Genomic DNA, 22476 nt, shown 5'->3' with positions numbered 1-22476 from the left:
GAAGAAGAAGAAGAAGAAGAAGAAGAAGAAGAAGAAGAAGAAGAAGAAGAAGAAGAAGAAAGAGAATAAAATCTCAAGCAGAATAGCAGTCAGAGCTGTATGTAGATAGGAGATGCCATCTTTTTCGTCTGCATTTTACTACGCAAGAGATTTTTAGTGTGCAGCGGCTCTCTTTGTGGCTGTTCTTTCCCCCACACTATTTTGCTTTGTAACTTCTTCCTATGTGACTCCTTCACTTGCGCCTTCTCACTCTTGACTCATAGATGTTCATGTTCTTCTGCCATGCAGTGCGGACATAGCGCCTGCTTCGTCAGTTCTTCCATCAGCTACACAATTAGTGCTGCAATGTAGACTGAGTGTATGCAAGCAACAAAGAAAAGAAACTACTGGAATTTTGGAGGGCCATCGCATCGCCGTCATTTCGGGAGCCAGACTTTAGCGTTATCAGAGCGCTAACGATTACTGTCCATGGGGCGTCGTCGACAGATCTAACGTCCAACTCGAAGGAATGTGACGCCAACGAGTTCCTTCAGAAATTCTCTTTGTACTTCGCTTCCGTCCAAGCAACCTTCTCGTCTTTGTACTTAACAGAGAACTCGAGGGTCGTCTGATCCAAACGGATCCAAAGATCGAAGGTTGAGTCCCTCCATCTCTCCCCCGTTAACGGGCTCTTGTAGATCGGCTCCTGCCACAATTTCGAGCGTTTGATACCGTACTCGACCTTGCACAGTTCCTTAACACCTGGCGTGATGCTTAGCGACTCCTCTCAACGTTGTTGTGAATAGACTTACTGAGCTCCGCTCTCTCCGGTGGTTCGTCATCAGCGCAGTACCATAACGCATTCCAGAGATTATACATCCCTGTGCCCTCCAAATTCACTGGTACAACTTGTGTCAGTGGTTGGTGGATGTGTCGACCTTCCTCCACCTTCTCGCCCTTTTTAAGCATCCAGCTCATCTGGTTGGCTGCTCGCCACTCTCCTCTTGAGCCTCGTATTCTGTCTCGGAGCAAGTGCCCTTTTGACTCGTCGAATGGAAGCGTGCACACTATGCCGTAACTATATCGTGCGATGCGCGATTTTACAGTCCTCCTTGGAGATGGGTTTTGCTGTGAATGCTCGAGGCCCCACATTGTTGCGCCGCGACATATTGCCGACCATCTGAGCTTGTCAGCAAGATGCTATAGTGATCTTTGCAGGTTCAATTTACCCCCCGTTAATCTGAAGAACTTGAATGCCAGTTGTCTTATGGGCTTCATCGAGTCTCTTATGCATGTACCGGTTCGTGCCAAAGCCACCAACAAGTAAGATTGCCTTGTCTCTTTAGTCAGTGTTCAAGGAGTTTTCAAGTTCGCTTCGACTGACCTTCACGTTGCTGCCTTTGTCTTCTACCTCGTCGATTTGCTTCTCGACTAATCGCATGATCTGATTTATGACGTGATCGAAGATGGTCTTGAGCATTGTGCTGTGATTGTTATTAAAGACTTGTACATGCAGAGGCGGTCATACTTACGGTTTCAGGGTGATTGTGTCATTGTCTATGCCTTCGGCAGGGTTATCCTTCACATCTAGCAAGTCGACGGAGTATGGTTGCTTATCTCCAGCGTAAGATCGTTTTATGTAATATTCAAAGTCGTGCATCATCATTCGCTTGGATTTAAGCCTGAGCTCTTCCCATTGTGTCTCGCCAACCATGTTCCTGATGGTTATCTCGAATGCTTGATCGAGATAGACAGATCCACAGAGCCCACCTGTCGTCCAAATTAGTTGTTGTCACAAAGGAAGTTTGGTGAATCCTGTACGAACCATCACCCATTACGCACTCTTCGACTTGGAAAGGCTTGAGTGAACAGATCTTGTAACTGATGAGATCGACGGTGCCACCTCCAGCGTCACAGACTACAAAACAGTCTCCAACCCGAAGAGGTTCACCATCTTCCCTTTTCTCTCTGAGAACTGCCAACGCGGCAGCTTCTGGTTCGCTAACGAGTGAGATGTTATCCGGCAGCCCAGCCTTGCGTGCGATCTTCAAGGTCTTATCTTGAGCGCCGGGGGACCATATAGCAGGCACGGTAAGAACGGCCCTGACTTTATAGATTTCTTCCCAATCGCCTCCTCGATGTTTTCTTATATCTTCCTTAGTGTACTGCCAGAGCAGTCGGAGGTAGTCGGCGGCAACATCTTCGGGGCTCTTGTTGAGTGTCGCGAGTTGCTTGATAAGACCCATAACCTTGTCTGAACCCTGGCCAATTTTGTTCTTTGGATCGAGCAGTAGCTTGAACCAGCTCAAAGACTGCTCTTTCAAATCGACTTTATAGCCCCAGTGGTACGGTTGTCCATCCTGGTATGATAGCGCCGAAGGCACCTTGTCTGATGTCGCGACAGTCGAGACAGGATTCGGCCAGTCATTGACTACTCGAATGGTCTTTTTGCCGCCGTTGATGGCCCATGATACTCCCGAATAGCTTTAGCACGTTAGCCTCATTCTATCATGCTGTGCCATGAAGTAGAAGAACTGACGTTGTGCCAAAATCGATGCCAACAACGATCTCTGATGCCATTGTTCAAAACTGGTAATGTGTTGGGCTACAAAGATACTCAATAGGAGATTCGAAAAGGCTCGACAGCTTTCAACATGGTTTGGAGGGGACCTGGATAGACCCCATAAATGGTGATTCTCAGCCTCTTCAGGATGGAGGACCTCGGGACCCACAAGCCAACAGGGAACATCCACGGCCGCCACCAAAACTCTAGAGGTGATTCTGAATGCCAGGCTTGCATATTCAATATCGCTACCATGCAAGACACCCATTCCAGCAAGTGTCGTGGCGTCAGCTGGAACGCTCGTCTCCCTCAGCTTTGCTGCGAACGCGGCTCAGCTGATGCGCTAATTCCGTCAAGGCTGTGTTTCGGTAACTCACGAAACAGGTAGCTCTATTAGAAGAGTCGTCACATATCATCATGGAAGTTGATACCTAAACCTGAGAAGCTGCGTTCTTGTGCGAGAAACCATCGTTATTGCTCACTTCATTCACACGTTGCCCACACCCGAATTCTTGTCAGTTTCGTATTACTGTGTATCTTTGCTCAACAGAGGAAGCAAAGATGATGGCCAGGAAAGATGAGCAGGAGTCCCCTAGTATGATCGTAGTCATGGGCGTCACAGGAGCAGGAAAGAGCTACTTCGTAAATCAACTCGCTGGCAAAGAAGTTGCTCAGGAAGGCCCAGACCTCGACCCTTGTGAGCAGATGCAGTCTCAGGTACAACGACGTTCTAATTGCATTCAGGCACGCAGGAGTGTCAGGGGATACCAGTTACGATTGGCAACAGCAAAGTGCTCTTGATCGATACGCCGGGCTTTGACGACACCAACCGTACGGATAGCGAAATCCTGACTGAAATCGCCCGTATCCTGTCCGCGCAATATGAACTCGGCGTGCAGCTTAAAGGTGTCATCTACATCCATCGGATTACAGATGTTCGCTACAGTCGAGCCGCAATCAAGACTTTCGAGATTTTCAAGAAAATGTGCGGCCAGGATGCTCTCAAGAACGTTCTTCTGATCACCTCTCGATGGGATGGAATTGACCCGTCCCTTGGCGCAGAGCGTGAAAGGCAACTGAAGGACAAATTCTGGGCGTATATGGTCGGCCATGGATCGAACATTAGCCGATTCCACGGCGATCGACCGTCAGCCGTCAGCCTTGTGAGCCAGCTCCTATCCCGGGACGACGTGGTACTCCAACTGCAGAGAGAGTTGGTAGATGAGGGGAAGGACTTGAATGCCACCGTAGCAGGTGCTTACGTGGAAGATAACCTGGATAAGCTGAAGCAGCAGGTTCAGGATGAGTTAGCTTCGCTTGAGAGGCTCAAGCGAGACTTGCTTGAAAATGATCGGGCCATGAGACGGCAGGTTCGGCTAGACTGGGAGCAAGAGTCAGCGAGGCTGAAGGCGCTTCAGAATCAGCAGGTCAGTCTCCAGCGTCCCGTTGGTACTGAGGTCCGTCAAGAGATCAAGCAGAAGAGGTCCGGGCTGTCAAAAGTGATGCCCTATGTTCCGGTTACTATTAGCATACTGGCGGCCTTCATGGGCATACCTCCCGGTGTCACTGAGATGTTTACTGGATGGTTTGCTGACCTCGGGTCTAGTGGCGATCCCTCTTCCTAATAGATGATTAGATGCACTAGCAATCCTTAGTGCGCTGATCTCGTTTGGTGGTGGAAACCCCCTACTCTTTGCATAATATACAGACTTACACTTGATTCGAAACACTGGTTCTACGTTCCTTGTAGGGGCTCGGTTGGCGTCTCCTGTGATCCAATGGGGTCTTCCTGAAAGAGCCGCAATTGTGTTCTCGCATCGCAAGGCCGCCTGGGCATAGTCCAGAACTTTCAGCCATGCGACACAATATAAGTCGGACCTTATCGACGGGATCGGCTCTCCCCGCTTCCTGAAACTTTGCCCGCGGAATGTCGCCACGAAGCCAATGATAGCACACCGTGACATGCGTGATTGACTAGCGTTGCAGATCTAGGTAGGCATGGGTAAGCGACCCAACTCGTCTATGCAGAGCTTTAGGCCGTCTTCAGGTGTGCACTCTTCAGCTGGAAGGAAGTGGTGGAACTATGCATGCGGTCGCGTTCTGCTAAATCCACTGGCGAAGTCCTTGTAGGGAGAGGCTGTGTGGCTGCAGTGCCCCGTAAGGCAGGAAATGGCAGAAAATGACCATCATCCTCTGCCTACTGCCCCTACTACGTCCATTGTCCCCTTTTTTCATCGTGAAGGCCGTAATATGGCGGGGTATGGGAGTGCTTTGGTAGCAGTGCCGTCAGACATGCAAGCTCGTCCTTGCCCCATTCGCAGTCTTACAAATCCGCATCAGGAGCAACTTCCAGCTTCTTTACCAGGACCTCACGCAGCACAAGAGGCTACCGCTTCGACAGTTAGCGCTTCTCGACGCAGAAGCTCGGTGGCAGAGGGGAACTATAGTTATCATACTCAGGTGACCACACCCAGAGATGACTATAAAGGTGAGACCATGACTACGATCGTTGGAAACCCAGGGCTGACCACGAAGCAGCTCCTACCCGGCAGTACCATGAGCAGCTTTCAGAAGGATCACAATATAGTGAACCTCTAGCTTATGGAAGCGATCCCCGCGATAATCATGGTAGGACGTCAGAACGGGAGCGAAACCCTCTGGAGTGGGCCACACGTGGTGCCACACGTAGTGTAGTAAGGGTTACGCGGCCTTATAACATGATGTAACTGTCTAACAAGACTAGCACAAGATTGTAAAGAGAGTCTTTGACGAACCCGGCGACTCACGGCTTGATCTACGTGCAGAACTCAGTTATGCTCGGAGCGAAGGAATTCGCTTGAGAGATGACCGAAATTATCACAGACAGCGTGCTAATCAGCTCAAAGATGGACATAAAGATGAAGTGGCCTACTACCAACACCGCATTCGCGAATTGCAGGCTGAACTGAATGACGAGAAAGACCTTGTTGCGCGAATTCAGCGCTCAGCAAACCGGATGCAGTTTAGCATGGATGAAAGGGAGACCTTCTTGGGAGAGCAGGCCAGCGATGAGGATGTGTACGGGAAGTTCGACAAACTCATGAGCGAGATCAGGACTTGGTCATCACATTTCAATGGCGGTAATGCGGATTCTTTCAAAGAGGACAGGTTCTCAGAGTATCAGAACATCGTCCCGCTGTATACTGAGCTCCGGGATTTGGACGAGATTACGACAAAGAAAAGGAAAAAACGCCTGTTCGTGCGCGGATGGACAGCGTACGTTATATGCACGAAGCTGTTTCGAACTCTCGATTTGGCACCGGCGGGAGATCTTGGAAACGATGTGTGGCTGGGGAACGCGCTTGCGGATAATTTCCGGTGCTTGGAAAACCAACTCTGGCTCACAGGTTAGCATTCTACCTCCCGCTTTATGCGATTTGTACTGACAAATTAGACCGTAAAGTGGTGTCTTACAAGTCATTCAATGACTGGCGAGCATTTACTGCTGAGCTTCTGGGAAGAGCGACCTCCACCCAGGGTGAGAAACCGACTGATCAGGTGCGGGCTGCAGTCGCGAATGCTGTGTCTGAGGTTTTAGAGGTTGTAACGGTTTGGCATAAGACAGGGGCAGCCGAGGACCTAGAAGCTGACAAGAATGAACTGCACCGTATCTTCATAGATGCTGTACAGTTTTCACAACTTCTTCGTCGCCAACGGGCACTCTGGAGCATTCGTTTCCCTTCGAGGCCGGAGGCAGGGTCGTTAAGGTTCAACCCCATGTTCATGTTCGACCCCAGGGACGAGGACGAGGACGACATGGAAGAGCTGAGGAAATGTTATGTGGAGCTCATTGCCACGCCTATCCTGTACAAGCGTGGAACGATGAACGGCGAGTGGTTCGAGAGTGAAGAAGCTGTACGTCTAGCTGAAATTGTCATGATGAAGCCCAATTGATAGAATCGTAAGTCCTCCAATGTAGTGTGTATGAGATTGCTTCAATGCGGTTGTTTTGATACTGTTGCATTGCTGATACCGTAGTTCGAATGGTCAGGTACTCCCTGAGTCTGTACTCTCAAAAGTCCGACCATTGTGCATGAGGTCCGTGAAGTAGTCGAGTGATATCGCTCAATGCTGTTCTCGCGGGCCAGCTATCGTGAGCCTAGAGGTAGCACACACGAGCTCCTCGCCAGAATTCTACCGCTCCACGATAGTTGCAAAGATGCAACTACATGTACGGGATCCTGATCATCTTCCGGGCTCTGCATGCTCCAGCGAATGAGCGCTCTCCTTGACATGAGCAATCTTCAGTCTAACCTGATGAGCTCTGACCTCCAAAACGAACGACGCGTTGATGAGTTCCAGTCTGATCGCTTGAGAAAATCTGGCGAAGCGTAAGTGGCAGTGAGGGTTGCGGTTTGTTGGTGAAGAGGAGACAGAAAGTATGGGTTGCAGGACTTCTTCAATTGCGTGGTCGGCGCCTTCCCGTCTTGGTAGCTGTCCAACGACTTCCTGCCGGCTCACCCTGGGGCCATCATCCAAGGTGCAACGACTTGAAGAGGTCAACCCTGTCACGGTGCGTAGTGGGGAAAGAGAAGACCATGTTTGGAACGTGTTTAAACGGGGCGGTAGGGAGTCACATGTCTACAAAGCAGCTCTTGCTACCGTCTATTCTACATCTATCGTTACACGCCCGACCCGTGCTTATGCCGAGTCGCCGCCAACAAGCAGAATAACGCTGCCGAGCTGGCGCTTCATGTCCTCCTTCTCAACGTCGTGCGTGTCCTCGACCTCTCCCCATGCCTTTGTCTGCCACCTGACCTCCAGGCTCGCAGCCTCAGCAGCCTCCTCAATGCCAAACGTCTTCTTTGCGCCGGGCTGGCGTGACGCGGCGAAGCCCTCGGCCCACTCGTGGATAAGTCGTGTGGCGATCAGCACGCTCTTGCTGGCCAGCACGGCGCGCTCGAGGCCGGCGAGCTCGTAGGCGGGCAGACCGGAGACCCATGCGCGGATGAGTTCCCTGGTCATCTCAGGCTGGTCGATGGGCACGATGCTATCGGCATCGAGGATGGGCTCGATCTGCACGCCGGGCCAGACGTTGCTTGTCAGGTATGCGATGATGCCTGTCGCGACCTCCTCCTGCAGCTGGCGCAGCGTCTTGCCGTTCTGCTTGACGTCGTTGAGGACGTGCTCCGGCGCCCAGCAGAGCAGCGTGTCGGTGGACAGGTAGCGCATGCACAGCTGGACGATAGACTCGCGGACGCGCTCGTCGCCCTTGCTGTCTGCGAGCTCGACGTCGATGGCGCGGGCGGCGAGCGAGGTCATTGGGATGTAGTGGGTCTTGAGGGCCTGCTGTGCGCTGACGAGGAGATCCCATTCGAGGGCGATAGCAGTGGCGAGCTGGTGCTTCGACGCGGGGACGGTGAGGGTGTCCTTGTTGGGAGTGCGGACGGGGCGGTTGTCGAGGAAGACCTGGAAGCCGTTGTCGCTTTCCCTGATGTTGACATCGTTCCAGAAGCGCTTCTTCAGCACGCTGGTGGGCTTCGCTGCGCTTGTGCGAGCCCCCTTCGCCTGTTGCAGCATCTCAGCCTGCCGCCGCTTCCTCGCGACGCGGTCCAAAGCGTCCGAGGCGGAGGGCGTGGGCGTCTCTGGCGGCGGTCCAGGTACGGACGGGTGGGGGAGAGGGGTGGCGCATCGTGTTGCTGATGTGTGCAGACACTGGTAAAAGGGGCGGTATGCGCGACGGGGGACTGCTAGGCGCACTGTTGCGAGCGCTGGCCGTATTGACTCCATGATGAGGCTGTTGAGACAGTGACGGCTGTGATGCATTGGTCAGCAGGGTGCTATGCAGTGAATTGACACGGTGGAAGCATTGTCGCATTGTCGCATTAGGGACAAGACACTGCTTATCGGAGGCAAGCTGCAAAAGACCACAGCAAGTCATGGAACCACTCACCACCAAAGATGGGACGACGATGCAGGTCGCGGTGTGTCGCGCTGTCGCCGCCGTCTGCCATCTGCCACCTGCCGCCGTCTGCCGTCTGCCGTCTGCCGCAACTTTTCCCAGGCGCTTGGTTCGCCTGGCGGGTGGGGCTTCGTTCACATCCCCCCCCCCTCCCAGAATCTCCGCAGCACTCCCGGCCCATCACACTTCGGACTGCCGACTGGAGTCTAGCCCAACCCCAGTCCTCGTCTGTCGGACGGTTGACTGCTCGCTAGATCATGCGCCTGTCTCTCCGCAGCCTCTCCCGCTCCCAGGTTGTGTCAAGACTTCTCCACTGACTGTCGTGGTCCTGAGCATTGCCGCCCCGCTTGGGCTCCCCACACTTCACAGCACAGCAGTGTAGCCTTCCATGCAGGCTCTGTGATGAATCAAGGAGCTCCCTCGACGGCTGCTGCAAATGGTCCTGCCCCCGCCTCTGCCCCCGCCTCTGCTCCCCAGCCAAAGCCCATCCGCTTCGTCATCAACCACGATGGGCCGTACGCGAAGCGGCGCAGGATCAATTCGGCCTGCTTAACCTGTCGCCGCAAGAAGACGCGCTGTTCTGGTGGGTCGACATATGTATGGTTGCAGTGCAAGTGCATTCTGATTCACCATAGGCGAACGCCCAATCTGCGGCACATGTACCCAGAACAAGCACGAATGCGCCGGCTATGGAGACGACAACGGCGCAGCAGATATGGGTCGCGACAGCAAGAAGGCTGTCCGCAGGGAGAGCACGGCCTTGACCAGTGCGCCTGTACGGAAAAGCGAAGCTCCAGCCGACGCTCCTGCCCAGCTCGCTCCTGCTCAGCTCGCTCCTGCCCAGCTCGCTCCTGCCCAGCTCGCTCCTGCCCGGCTCGCTCATCCGCAACTGCCTCACCTAGCCTCGCCAAACATGTCACAGCTGTCCGACTCGTCTACCCACAATCTCGCACCGAAGCAAGAGGGAGACGGCGACAATGGCGCACTCAGTCTCAACACACGCAACAGAATGCCCTACTTTCGCTACTTTGGGCCCACAGCTATCATGCCTGGCTTCAGGCAGATGGTCGTCAAAGTCAGAGGTCAGCGTCACGGAAGCACACAGACACTGTCAGATCAGCATGCAGTCGACTCGTCGCCCGCAGAACCTCTAGGCTCGCCAACAGGAGCCGAAGCTCGTACACCCCTCGAGATACCCGTCTATGACAACTCCGACCTGTCACCTAGTCCGCTGATTACACATCTGTGTAAACTGTTCTTCGTCAACCTGGGCTGCTGCTTCCCCTTCCTGCAACGTGAGCGTTTCATGCGAGATCTCGAGGAGAAGCAAGTGGACGCCATCCTGGTTGATGCCGTGTGCGCACTGGCTGCTAGGTTCTCCACTCACCCAATGCTGACGCGAGGCGGCAATCAGCAGAAAGAAGGGACTGAGGAGAAGGCCAAGACACATCACCCCGAAGCTGGGCAAGCTTTCGCACAACGAGCCAAGTCAAACATGCCGGACGCCTTCCCCTGTCCTAATGTCGCTGTGGTGCAGGCCGCTCTACTGCTGGCCTACGATGAGTTTGGAGCGAGTCGCGACAGTGGCCTTTGGATGTACCTTGGTATCGCTATCCGGATGGCGCAAGATCTGGGCATGCAGACGCTGGAGGGGCTGAAGTACGAGGGTCGTAGCGGCATCACTCCCAAGCTCGTCAAGACGGACTCCAACAGCAGCAATGCGCCAGCATTGCAAGAGCAAAACTCACGACGGAACCCGGAAATGGCCCCTGCTGAACAGGAACAAAGAGCCGTCGAACGCGAGCGTCTGGACACTTTTTGGTCCATCTTCTTCCTCGATCGTGTCATCTCGTCGGGTACTGGACGTCCGGTTACAATTCGCGATCGAGACATCGAGATCAGCTTCCCTTCCCTAGACGAAGTGGACCCAGCATCAGGGTGGCCACTGCCTTTCCCCGCTCTTATCCGGATCATCCACCTCTATGGGCGTGTGACGGACCTGCTCAACAGAGTGAGAGACGTCTCGGACATTACAAAAGACCTGCAGAAGCAGCTCGGCGCTCTTGAGAATCGTTTGACAGAAATCTATCAGAACCTGTCGCCCAAGCTACACTTCAACGCTGTCAACTTCCAGCAGTACGTCAAATTCAACCAAGGGACAAATTTCCTACTCCTCCACTGTTGGTTCCACACCCTCATAGTCTTGCTTCATCAGCCGACTCTATTGAAGCCTTTTGAAGGGAGCCCGCAATCGCTGTCTGCTAATAGCAGAGAGCTTTCCTTGTCTTCAGCCAAGACGGTCGCTGACATTCTGTCGTTTACTGAGCTCATTGATGCAAAGACCGGAGTGGGCAACCCGTTTACAAGGCATGTTACCTTTCTTCAGCTCACCCGCTACTCGCTGGCTAACGGTGGTACAGCCAACCAATATACATAGCTGCCTGCGCCTTTCTGCAGGAATCTGCGATGCACTCAGCATCATCTCAGCCGCAATCTCGGCCCCAGTCCCGCCCTATGTCGCCAGGGCTGCATGGCGAGCAGAGGGAAACTAGAGCTCCACTCGCGCAACTGAACCTCGACAAGAACCTGAGCAACGGCGACAGACTGAATGCTTTGCATGAACACGAGCAAAAGCAAGCTGTTAAGCACACCCTGCTCGCTTCGGCAGCAAATCAAAACTACCAGCGCTGCTATCGTGCACTCAAGTCACTCGAGACATATTGGGAAGGTGTCAAGTACATCATAACTGTGTTGGATCAAAAGGCGAAGGGTATCGACAACCCGTTACTGTACACAAGGGAAGAAATGGAGAGTGCTCTGGAGGTGCCTCGACCGGAGCCTTCGTTCACAAGTCCAGGGTGGCGGAGGAAGCTTAGTTGGGGCACGTACCTGACGGCGCGAAGTCCGGACGGCGATATGGCCAACATGCCTGCTGCGATCAGAAAGGGCGCCAGAACGCCAACCATACCTGGCTCACCGATGGGCCTTTCAAGTCAAGGTACGTTTGTATTTGACTTTGCGCAATAACACTACTCACTCACCAACAGCCATCGGATGGTCACTCACCGGCACAATGAATTCTCCATCTACAAACGTCGCAGTCATGTACACATCTGAAAACAACGCCGGACACGAAACAAAACCAGCACAGTCGAAACGGGCGCCTGCTAGTACGCATCCTTCCATCGCCTCGCTCATATCGAACCCTCCCGTCAAGTTTGAGCCATCGCAGCCACCCATGCCATCTCCATCCGTCCACCCACCCTTCGACCCCGCGTCGATGCCCCCGCCTCCGGTCAACAATCCGTACGGCGTTGTACCCGTGCCTGACCCTGCACTAGTTTCCGATGCTGATCTTCTGTTGAACCTCCACTCTCCGTTCAACAGCGCATCCCCCACCCATGCATCTTTGCAGAACGCTACATCCTACGTCAGATCTTCATCCCTGCAAAACAACCAAGGCCACCAGGTGCAACCAAGCGAGTTTTCGCCCACATTCGGCATGTACAACACGCCATCTGACAACGCGTTTGGCGATATGGTCATCGACACTCAGGATGTGGATATGTCCGTGCTCGGCGCAGACATGATGCCTTGGGATTTAGAATACCTACCACACGATATGCTCTACTTTGGTGACGGCACGTTCGGTGCCGACAGTATGGGAGATGCACAATAGTCGAAAGAAAGAGACGTAAAGAATCGGCTCGATTATGCATTGTGTCTAATGCACATATGGCGTTTGGGTAACAGGGATCGCTCGGCTGCTAGGAGGCATGCAGGCAGAACGGTTGATCTGTGTAGGATTTACGCGAATGATACCACTTTCCTTCTTTCTCGATTGTACATTTTACGTCTTTTCATGAAACTTTCATATCGTTCCTGACTATACGATGTCCACTCTTGACGTTGTTGCCAGGGCTACGATCTCCATGATTCGAGGGTATAAATGCCCATGTTCCTGGTTCTCATTACCCTCTATGCACATCCCTGGTTCAGCATAGTCAGTCATTGCCAGCGACTATCCCTCTTGGGTCTGTGATCTGGCAATCACTTCACGGACCCCATCTATACGAGGTGTATATACGCCGGGTGCTCTCGTGGCCAAGTACGTTGATGAGCTCATGCTCATGTTCGATCTCACGGACTTGCACCCATGTTCCCGGGTCTTCCCTGGCTATAAATAGTTGACGACAATTGGTTCATACATGGGAACCGTTGCGGAAACCACAGGCGACCTTCCCAATATCGACACCGAGGTATTTAATGAGTGGGGCACTATACCAGCAACGGCAATGTACAAGATGTACAATAATATTGTGCAAGCCAGAGGCATATCGGTAAAGAAGCTGATTGATGCAATCAGTATGGATATGTCGTACGGTGTCGAAGACGTCGAAACCCTCGACCGCATACTGAGAGAGTGGATCGAAGTCCAGATGATCCGAGGGTCGAAGAAGGGTCGCCGTGTTTCGAAGTCTTGCGTGACTTGAGGAAATCGGAAAGTCACATAATGTTTGTGACTGAAGAGGGTGATGTGGGTATAATCTACCATCCCGATTGCGCCAACGGCATCCGACCAGGTGATATTGTTGTTGGTCTGTTCGGCATCAACTACCCCTTCATCCTTCGTCTAGTTCCTAGAGCAGCCAAGGAAAAGCTAATGTACACTATGATCAACGTCGCCCACGTGGCTGATCACTTGTGGGGTTACGATTTCGTTCAAGAAGCCGTCGAGAAAGTCGAGAAAGGTGAAGAGCCGCCGCGGTGGTCGGATTTCGAGAGGTTTGGGTCGAAGGGATGTACGATCATGGGAAAGAACTTCAATACTACGGTGCAGCGACGAGACGGGATGGTTATGTCTAATGCTCGAACGTCCATGAAGCTACTGATCGCGTACGGTCGATTACCAGAACACATCCTACTCGTATGACTGGAACAAGATCATGCGCGTTCAGATACACTTGCGAAGTGTAGATTTCGAAGTCTTGTTCATGGTAGTCTTGGATGCTGTGCGAGCGCAATCCGCGACTCAGGCAATGAAGATGACCACAACGCAGCTAACTAGTCCGTCAACTGCTGCGACACGAACAAAGATGGGAGGGATGTACAATCTTGGGGGAGAGGAGCATCAACGTCATTGGAAAGAGCACCCAGACTCTCCACACCTGCCCTCTTTTCCTTGCTTATGATCATCCACCCGCAACTTTCCGACCAGATAACATCGTATTCATCGCATGAAAGACGATGTACATCCTAGACGTGAACGGAGAACACGCAAGTATCACGCTGTGTATCGTGATCCGTGCGGGCCCCTGCAGACCCACCTAGAGCCTCACGCCGATCCCGAGAGTGAGTGGCGCGAGTGCGCGAGCGCGAACACGCACGGGTGCACAACGATGCCGTTCACTCACCAACGACTTGGACAAAACAGTGCACAACATCAAAACCCGCGCCTAGCGCAGTTGTTGAGACGCGAGAAGACATCAAAAACAAAAGAAGAGGCCAAGAAGAATGCTTGCAGCCCTGCATGTGCAAATTGATGTCATTGACAGGTACAGGTAAGATGTGTGCATGCCTAGCACGCCGGATGGTGCCAAGTGCAATTTGTGTTCACTCGCGACTTCAACAGAAAACTTTGCGACCTTTGGGGGAAAACACCGGCCAAGCTAGGGCTGGTACGATGTTTGTTGGCCAGACGTCGCGCTTCGAAGAGGTTTTCAGCCCACTATCGACGTCATACCACAAACCATACATCATTTCGTCTGAGCTTGCCGAACGGACCGTAGAATGGGTGGAGCCTCGCAAAGTTGGACCCCTGTCCAGATCCCGCAGAGCCTCACCTTATTTCAGTCTTGGCGTGAGAGGCAATTCTCGGTGTGTCTGTAATGATTACAGGGGTTTGCAGATTCTTTGGCCGATTCTAATATTTTTCAATGCTCGGCCAGGCCAGTGCTGGCCGTCTCGTGTCGCGAGAAGGACGTACATGCCGATATGTCTCGCGGCGTACATCGCATGCTTAGCACAGTTTCGAGCTCACCTGTCCACACCGTCATGGTCAGATTATATGTGGACCTGATAACGGTGTTGAGCTCCACACTGACCGCTAGCCAGCAGCATGCTAAACAAGGCAGCTTGCTTCGGACGCCGAGTATCAGCCTGCTGGCGATAAACAAAACGCGCGTGGCTCCCCATCTTCTCCACGCAGTCAAGCCCCAAAAACTTCCTCAATTGTCAACATCATGTCAGGCTACTACGGTCCCTCTTTCTCCAGACCCCCTTCGAGGCCCAACTCGTTGGCTGCGTCCAGGGCCAACTCGATAGTCCAGTCCCGAAACAACTCCTACGTAGCATCGAGAAACAACTCTTTCGTAGCAGCAAGCACCCCCGCCACGCCGCGGGCGCGCTCCACTGCCGCAGCCACACCTCAGGCCTATCTCTCCAGGGCCAACAGCAAAGATGATGGAGCTGATACTCCAGACTATAACTCAGAGATCGTTCGCAACGAGAAGGGCGAACCCATGATCGGGAGGATTGTCGGTGGAAAGCATGTCAGCGAAGAGAACAACGACATCGATGCAGACTGCGGTCCCATCAAGACCGTCGATATCGACATGCCACTGACTCTCACCGAGACGGTGAAGCACAATGATAAGGAGTACATCGTCCTCACCTTCGCTACTGGCGACAAGGAGAACCCCTTCAACTGGAACCCCTGGTACAAGCGCAGCATCACCACCATGCTCAACTTGATGACGCTGTTCATCGGCCTCGCAACCACAGCTTACTCTTCAGGTATCAACAGCATGTGCGAAGAGTTCGGCGTCGGTAGTCTTCAGGGTCAATGGGGTCTGTTCACCTTCAACATGGCATGTGCCGTCGCACCCATGGTCCTCGCCCCCTTCTGCGAGCTTGTCGGCCGCAAGATTGTCTACGCCTCTTCCTTCCTCTGCTTCTCGCTGCTCTTCATCGGACTCGCTCTCGCCCCAGGCATCAACACCATCATCGGTCTTCGTCTCCTGCTCGGTTTGTTCGGCTGCGTTGGTACCATCCTGGTCGGAGGCACCTTCGACGACATGTACCCCGCCGAGAAGCGTGGTCGTCCCATGGCCATGTTCAGTTTCGTCGCTATCTTCGGTACCGTCTCCGCGCCCATCTACGCCGGCTTCATCGACCAGGCCATCGGTTGGCGCTGGATCGAAGGCATCCAGGGTATCGCCAACGTTCCCCTTCTCATCGCCATCTTCGTCGCCTTCCCCGAGACCCGTGGTGGTGTTTGTCTGCACAAGCGCGCCGTTGCGCTCCGCAAGGCTACTGGCGACGACCGCTACGTCGCCGAAGACGACATCTACACTCCAGACGTCAAGTCCATGCTCAAAGCATCATCCGTCAAGGCTATCCGCATGCTCGTCACCGAGCCCGTTGTCTTCGCGTTCGGCATGTGGATCGCGTTCTGCTGGGCCGTCGTGTTCCTCTTCCTGTCTGTCATCCCGATCACGTTCACCGAGAAGCGTGGCTGGAACGAGGGCGTTGCCGGTCTGCCCTACATCAGTTTGGCTATCGGTACGTTCCTGGGCTGGGCGGCGCACCACCTCCAGATGCGCAAGTACAACAAGCTCCAAGCCGACCCGGCGGTACAGGTCGTGCCTGAGCACCGTCTTTACGGTGCTATGTTCGGCGCTGTGTGGTTGCCAATTGGTCTGTTTATCTACTCGTTCACGCAGTACGGATACATTCCCTGGATCGCACCGACCATTGGTCTCGCACCCATCGCGTTTGGTATCTTCTTCGTCTTCGAGTCGACGTACAGCTACACTGCAGACTGCTATGGCGAATCATCCTCATCCGCCATCGCCGGCCAAGGTCTCATGCGTAACACGCTCGGTGCGGTTACGCCGTTGTTCGCCAGCGCATTCTTCCACAACGTTGGAAGCCAGTACGCTGGTCTCATTCTTGCGTTGTTCGGAACGGTGTTGAGTTTGATTCCGTTTGTGATGTTCAAGTATGGACATCAGTTGCGCGCGAGGAGTAAGTTGGCGCAGGAATTTGGTGGAAAGTAGGGGGGGGAGTTTGTGGCATTTGTTGGCGTTGCATAGCATATCTAGCGTTTTAGTAGTCTGAAGCGCTTTTTAAGGAATTCCATTATCATTGAACGCTGCTTCTCATTTATTGTACTGAGTTATCTATGATGTCTTCTCCTTTTCAATAATGAGATGTTGGGGATTGGGAAGCTCCAGGACTGCTTCTCGGGAGTCTTGTGTGGGGCCTTCATAGCCTTCCACCTCACCTGGCAATCCGGTGTCAACACGGCGGATTCGCACTGCTCACTCGGCGTGTGATCACTCGGCATGTGATCACGCGACGCGCCACCAACTCATCAGTAACGATGACTGGGCCAGTCCTTCGTAATCTGGGTCAAGGCTGGCTTATCTAACGCAAGAGAGGTGTGGTAAGAGAAACGCCTGCAGGGGGTCTGCATCGACGAGCATATGCTGCACCTCACTTACTGACTGCTCTTCACTCGAAGCCTCCAGCTTTGCTACAGTTCATCCTCTGCGCTTCTTTACACTACCATTCGACTTGATCATCATGCGCCGGGGAAGACTTCCACCATACGAGCCTCATCGTCTTCCAACAGCTCTTACCACGGTCGTATTAGATCCTCTGTTTGTCGATGGCGTTTAGTTTGTCTCAACGGCGTCACGTTCATAGCGCTATCGAACCGTTGAATTTTGGAGTGGTCGAGCAGCGACCGAAGACAGGCTTCACTCAAGGATGCATCGCGATCATTTTTCACACACCAGTTGGCTTCATCATGGACAAGTCGTTACCGCTTTCAATATCAGATCCACCTGAGTCACCACACATACCCATCGATCAGACACATCCGGCTGCTCAAACTCGAGCCAGACGCATTCGACGATGATCTCGTAATCTATCGGCGTGTCCAACGGTTGGAAGGAAAACGTCTAGGGTATGCCGCGCTGTCATATGTGTGGGGCAAAGAACTCTGTACACACCAGGCCCTGCTGAACAGCAGACATGTCACAATCGGCAGCAATCTGGACCGCGCTCTTCGCCATCTCCGAGAAATTGCTGGGGAACGCGTTTCCCAGGAACGGCTCCTGCTCTGGGTCGACGCTTTGTGCATTCGCCGGAACGATGTCGCAGAAAGAAACCAGCAAGTCCAGCTTATGGATATCGATGCCTTACAAAATGTACGAACCCCCCTGGATTTTGGCTCAATATCATCGAGCATACGTCACAGGTGGGCGAGAGCTTCCGAGTGGCTAGCTAAGCCTGGCTGATAGGATGAGTGACAGTCTGGGTGACAGGACGCAGGGCAGGATGTGGGATGCTTTAGGGCACCAAGACAATTAACCACTCACGCTTATGCCCTGCATGCTATACTGTGGTACATACAGTCACTGTGCCAAAATTAAGGGGGGTCCGTACATCTCGCAAACGATTGTTAGATCTATTCTTCCGCCGGTGACGTAATAGTGTGGTTAGGTCCAGAGCGGCCCTATGACGAGTTTTTTGTGAAAGCAATTCTAGAAGGGAACATACCAGAGACCTCTGAAGACGTTCTTCGTCTCCCTGAAAGCGCCCAAACTGCTGTGCCGACGACCATGGTTCGGTCGCCTGTGGATAGCTCAAGAGCTGGTACTTGCGAACAACCCCGAATTGATGCTTGGATACAGACACCTGGCCTAGTCTCATTGCTATGCCTTTGTTCGCAAGATATATGACCAATCATTGAGGATTGTCCGAAGCGAATCTGAGGACTGGCCATACTATTCGTGTTTTTATTTCAACCAAGCGGCAGAGTGAGTCATACAGCTTGGTATCATCAAGGACGACAATCGCGCGCCATTTACATATCAACTTGAGGAGACTTGCAAGTCTTTTGGCCCCGTCAACGCATAGAAGTCTGGGCGAAGATTTCTGAAAGCCCGGAATTCGTAGGAAAGACATGAACGCGCTCCCTCGTGTCGTTAGGGGATTCCTGTTTGGGTTCAGAAAATGGGAAACTTGGGGAACGGAACAGTTTCCATACACCGCCGTGCTGGGCGCATCAGGTAGTGCTTATGGCATTTTGATCAGTTGCCGCTGCTCAGTCGTGGAAAGAAACTGACAACCTTCGTTTCGGAACATGAAAACATTAGATTATCACCCAGGTCATGGATTTTCGCATACTTTAATTTCGGCAACAGCTCGATTTCTGGCCATGTGGTTGGCGTCAGTATTTTTGATGTTTTACAACCCTGGATGGGTGTAAGGTATACCGTGCTCTCTCAACAAGGTAGGGGTTTTGTTTAGCATCGCGAAGATTGTCGCTCGCACACATGAGATTGTTGGGTCTCGACTTCCAGAACACGGAGTTGCTTGCTTGCGGGTTTGAGAAGCCGACTTTTGCACATGACGACGTGTAGTGATGGTTGCTGAAAGCATCACTGCTTGAAGTTGGACTTTTCGACACAGATCATCATGCATTTCCAGTTAATTCTTTCTAACACGTTGAGAGCAACCTCGAAAAATTTTAGGCATGTTGAAGAAGAAGTACGAATAGAGAGGTAGTTGAGCTTGATTCATACACGACCCGGGTGTCTACGTTGGCCCCGGTATGTGCCATCCCAAGCGTCCAGCGTCGGTCCTGAGCTGCAATTGTCCAATCAAGCAACTTTACAGCAAGCGTCGAAGGCGGCGGTTCCGGTACCACCTGTTAGTGCCGCGAAAATGGAGATGCAGTGGTGATGATGTATGGAAAGCTAGCTCGAGGTCGTTATGCTTTGGGGATGCCAGTGGGATGAGCCGAGAATATTTCATATGCACAACGACGGACCGTGGCGGTGGAAGATGGAGAAGACAATGCAAAGAAAGGCTTGGATAAAGTACGTTAATGTTCGACTTCTGATGTGCGCTGACGGATATGAATATCAACAGTGCTGTTGAGCGTTGTGTTCTGCCCTGCGAGAGCGCGGAGCGTATCGTAGATTGGGTCAAAATTCTTGGCAACACTGTCAAGATGGCGAGGGCAGATGAAACACAGGCAAATTTTAGTGAAGGGGTATCAATTAATAGTGCCAATCTGAGCAAAAGTCGACTACAGACCGCACATCCGTTTCCGTCTCCTATGGCACCACCGCGCCTGTCGCCTACAACCGAACAATAAAGGTTCGTAGCATCGAAGAGCTGTTAACGAGTTTAGATCTTCTCGACCTCGAGGATGTTGCCGCTGGCATCGGTGGCAACCTTCTTCTTGATGAGCGAAGCCTTGCGGGGGTTGGGGCTGTTGAAGATATCGTCGATTTCCTGTCAAGACTTAGTAAATTGAAATTCTGCAGCAGCTGCAAGCGTTCAGAACTCACCTCGAGTGTGCGGTTCTTGGTCTCGGGAATGAACATCCAAACAACGAAAGCCTGAATCGGGCACCAGATGACGAAGACGATGTAGAGCTTCCACTGGATATTCTTCAAAGCGATCGGGTACGCGAACTGGTTGATCAACATAGCCGTTGTGAGGGACAAGTTTGAGAAAGCCATGCCCTTGGCACGCATCTCGAAAGACAAGACCTCGACGGGGTACAGAGCCTGGAGAGGTGTGATACCGAAGGCGAAGACGGCGTTGAAGAGGAAGATGAAGGCGATGAATGCGTTACTAGCAGAGTCGGCGCCGGTCTTTGTCTGGACGGCGACGGAGGCAATGGCGGCGATCCAAATGAAGCTGACGGTGGAGAATGTACCAATGAGCATAGGGCGGCGACCGAGCTTGTCAACGAAAAAGGCACCGATGACAGCCTATACACAGTTAGCATACAACATCTCGATCTTTTAGGACTGGTGACTTACGAAGGTCAATTGCATGCAAGACTTGCCCAGGTTGATGTTCATCTTCTTCAGCTGCTCAGTGATACCGGCCGATTCCAGGACACCATCGAGGAAGTAGTCGACTGCACCGTTACCTGCCCACTGACCGAAGATAGCCACGGTACAGTTACAAGCAAGACGGTAGCGAGAAGCACGGTGCTTGAACAGCGCGCTGTAATCCCACCAGCGCTTGTCGGCACCGTCCATGTTGAGGTATTCCTCGTACTCGTTGATCTGCATGGTGACCCAGACACTCTCTTCCTTGCCAAGTCCGTGGTACTTGGCAAGGACCTTCTTGGCCTCAGAGTGCCTGCCGCGAGTGTAGAGCCAGCGAGGAGATTCGGGGAGGAACCAAGCCAGGAGGAGAATCAAAGCGGGGAAGAGAATCTGCATCCAGACGGGTACGGTCCAGCTCATGTTGCCTGGAAGATCGACGGAGCCACGAGTGACACCAGCAGCAAGAAGAGAGCCGACAAACCTAGTTTTGGGTTAGAAATAGAGTCAAAACGGCATGTCGGGATATCACTTACCAGAAAGTGTTGTAGAGACCAGTGATGATACCGCGGTGAGCAGGGTGTGCTGTCTCGATAACGTGCAGAGGCCCAGCAGTGGTGAGGATGGGCACACCGAAACCGAGCAACAAACGACCGCCCATGAACTGGCCAACAGCGCTATCGCCAGGCTTTGTGGTAGCCTGAATGATAACACCCGCGCTGGCAATAGCACCACCGATCATCATTCCGTACCTGCGGCCCCAGGTATCGCAGGCAGGACCGATAAAGGGAAGAGCGGCGACACCACCAATCTGGTACATGGAGGTGACAATACCGGCCCAGGCACCGGTGCTGTCCACCTTGTAGTAGGTCTTGAAGGTGTTGTTCGTGAGAAGAGAATTGAACATGGATCCATCGAACCCGTTGCAAGTAGAGCAGAAGAAGCCGACGATGGCACAGACATAGAGCACCAGGGCATGACGGGTGAAGAGTGCGACGGGCTCCTTGTGCTTGGCCTCTGCGAGTGCTTCGGAACCAGAGATGACCTTGACTTCAGCAATAGCGCCCTTCAGGTCCTACATGTTGTCAGCTTCGTAAGATGTAATCGACATCAGGATACCTACGCCATTCTCTGAGTTGGTCTGGTGGATGTGCTCGGTGGTCTCCTTGGTGTCAGCCATTGTTGCGGTGTTGCTCGAGACAGGAGCTGCTGCTGATGGATGGAGAACGTGCGACTCCGACGAACTATAAAACATCCAGGATGATTGCAGTCTTCAGGTCACCAGGGTAGGGCCCCGGCCTTTGGGCCCGCAATATCCGGGTAAACGCTCCATTTCAGAGGTGCTGTATCAGAGCTTGGTTCTAGAAACCGTGCCTGGTAAAAAGAGGGCCGGAGAGCAACACTCCGCTGCCGCAATGGGCAAGGCGCGGCTAGGCGCTTGAGCAGCCTCAACCGTTTGAGTGGAAAACGCCGCTGAATTGCAGGTCGACAGGAACGCGGGGAAGGCGAATCAGCTCCGCAATGCCGTCTCAAAGAGGGTTGCGACTTGCATGGGGACTGTTGTTCAAACGCCACGGGGAATGGCTCCCAATCGGTGTTGAAGGTACAAAGATACCCTAACAACTTCAATGCGGGGAGCCCATGGGGGCCCGATCTCCGGATCTGTTACCCACTAGAACGGGGTCGAGCGGGCCGCGTTAATTTTGACAAAGCTGGGGTCCAATGAATCTCGTGTTCTTCTCGCGATATGAGATTATGGGTGGCCGAACAGTTGCACATGTTCGGAGACTATGGTGGGCCAGCCGCTGTGGTTGACCCAATGGGTTTCATCGAGAGCAGATCTGGCCTTCGAAGCAAAGACTCGCGAACAGGTGACAGCCACGCCGTCCGCTCAGGTTTGTATAGGTGGAACGACACCGCAAAAGCAAGTGAGAGTCTCATCGAACGCCCAGGGTGTCAGATGATTATCCGCGAATGATTTTTAAGCTCCGCGTTAGCGCTGCGATGCAAAGCAAGGGCGAAAACAGACGCCATGCGGGGTTGGTATGGCGCTTGTGATTCTGAACTCGAACTTCGAAGACAGCAGAATGAGCTGGGAAAGAAGTGTTAACTTCTGATAGGGCTTGAGA

At 53.0% G+C, this 22476-nt stretch overlaps 10 protein-coding genes across 10 annotated transcripts; 7 read left to right on the top strand and 3 right to left on the bottom strand.

Annotated features, from left to right (window-relative positions):
• Window positions 1–114: 114 nt before the first annotated feature.
• On the bottom strand, window positions 115–2808 carry BU25DRAFT_413050 (actin-like ATPase domain-containing protein). Its single transcript, XM_033706940.1, has 7 exons — window positions 2519–2808; window positions 1805–2463; window positions 1512–1749; window positions 1364–1463; window positions 1209–1312; window positions 792–1159; window positions 115–741 (listed from the first exon to the last, which is right to left on the bottom strand). Exons 1-7 carry the CDS (start codon window positions 2557–2559, stop codon window positions 530–532), a joined length of 1722 nt encoding a protein of 573 aa, XP_033559060.1. The 5' UTR covers window positions 2560–2808; the 3' UTR covers window positions 115–529.
• Window positions 2809–3103: 295 nt separating this feature from the next.
• BU25DRAFT_474338 (P-loop containing nucleoside triphosphate hydrolase protein) lies at window positions 3104–4439 on the top strand (the record flags this gene model as incomplete). The annotated part of the gene is made up of 2 exons (XM_033710901.1): window positions 3104–3239; window positions 3287–4439. The coding sequence occupies 2 exons, from the start codon at window positions 3104–3106 to the stop codon at window positions 4165–4167; spliced, it is 1017 nt and encodes a 338-aa protein (XP_033559059.1). The 3' UTR covers window positions 4168–4439.
• A 1110-nt stretch (window positions 4440–5549) lies between these two features.
• Window positions 5550–6475, top strand: BU25DRAFT_460707 (uncharacterized protein; the record flags this gene model as incomplete). Its single annotated transcript, XM_033710380.1, has 2 exons — window positions 5550–5928; window positions 5976–6475. The coding sequence occupies 2 exons, from the start codon at window positions 5550–5552 to the stop codon at window positions 6473–6475; spliced, it is 879 nt and encodes a 292-aa protein (XP_033559058.1).
• Window positions 6476–7155: 680 nt separating this feature from the next.
• Window positions 7156–8525, bottom strand: BU25DRAFT_373020 (F1-ATP synthase assembly protein). Its single transcript, XM_033704029.1, has 2 exons — window positions 8475–8525; window positions 7156–8336 (listed from the first exon to the last, which is right to left on the bottom strand). The coding sequence occupies exon 2, from the start codon at window positions 8309–8311 to the stop codon at window positions 7223–7225; it is 1089 nt and encodes a 362-aa protein (XP_033559057.1). The 5' UTR covers window positions 8312–8336; window positions 8475–8525; the 3' UTR covers window positions 7156–7222.
• A 152-nt stretch (window positions 8526–8677) lies between these two features.
• On the top strand, window positions 8678–12297 carry BU25DRAFT_413044 (uncharacterized protein). The gene is made up of 4 exons (XM_033706939.1): window positions 8678–9066; window positions 9119–10850; window positions 10904–11481; window positions 11531–12297. The coding sequence occupies exons 1-4, from the start codon at window positions 8886–8888 to the stop codon at window positions 12160–12162; spliced, it is 3123 nt and encodes a 1040-aa protein (XP_033559056.1). The 5' UTR covers window positions 8678–8885; the 3' UTR covers window positions 12163–12297.
• A 394-nt stretch (window positions 12298–12691) lies between these two features.
• BU25DRAFT_450306 (uncharacterized protein) lies at window positions 12692–13587 on the top strand (the record flags this gene model as incomplete). The annotated part of the gene is made up of 2 exons (XM_033709687.1): window positions 12692–12742; window positions 12850–13587. The coding sequence occupies 2 exons, from the start codon at window positions 12692–12694 to the stop codon at window positions 13414–13416; spliced, it is 618 nt and encodes a 205-aa protein (XP_033559055.1). The 3' UTR covers window positions 13417–13587.
• A 287-nt stretch (window positions 13588–13874) lies between these two features.
• On the top strand, window positions 13875–14644 carry BU25DRAFT_127755 (uncharacterized protein). Its single transcript, XM_033700472.1, has one exon. The coding sequence runs from the start codon at window positions 14014–14016 to the stop codon at window positions 14560–14562; it is 549 nt and encodes a 182-aa protein (XP_033559054.1). The 5' UTR covers window positions 13875–14013; the 3' UTR covers window positions 14563–14644.
• Window positions 14411–16596, top strand: BU25DRAFT_413042 (MFS general substrate transporter). The gene has a single exon (XM_033706938.1). It carries the CDS (start codon window positions 14726–14728, stop codon window positions 16541–16543), a length of 1818 nt encoding a protein of 605 aa, XP_033559053.1. The 5' UTR covers window positions 14411–14725; the 3' UTR covers window positions 16544–16596.
• An 862-nt stretch (window positions 16597–17458) lies between these two features.
• Window positions 17459–18007, top strand: BU25DRAFT_297999 (heterokaryon incompatibility; the record flags this gene model as incomplete). The annotated part of the gene is made up of 2 exons (XM_033701941.1): window positions 17459–17701; window positions 17960–18007. Coding segments are annotated over 2 exons (291 nt in total), but the record flags the coding sequence as incomplete, so codon positions are not given.
• A 1684-nt stretch (window positions 18008–19691) lies between these two features.
• On the bottom strand, window positions 19692–21527 carry BU25DRAFT_433167 (lactose permease; the record flags this gene model as incomplete). The annotated part of the gene is made up of 5 exons (XM_033708757.1): window positions 19692–19799; window positions 19856–20284; window positions 20336–20831; window positions 20884–21422; window positions 21471–21527. The coding sequence occupies 5 exons, from the start codon at window positions 21525–21527 to the stop codon at window positions 19692–19694; spliced, it is 1629 nt and encodes a 542-aa protein (XP_033559051.1).
• Window positions 21528–22476: the final 949 nt, after the last annotated feature.

This window comes from Macroventuria anomochaeta (assembly GCF_010093625.1).
Source record: "Macroventuria anomochaeta strain CBS 525.71 unplaced genomic scaffold BU25scaffold_28, whole genome shotgun sequence".
NCBI classification, from domain to species: domain Eukaryota; kingdom Fungi; phylum Ascomycota; class Dothideomycetes; order Pleosporales; family Didymellaceae; genus Macroventuria; species Macroventuria anomochaeta.
The sequence above is the reverse complement of the archived record's forward strand: the minus strand, read 5'-3'. Positions and strand labels throughout refer to the sequence as shown.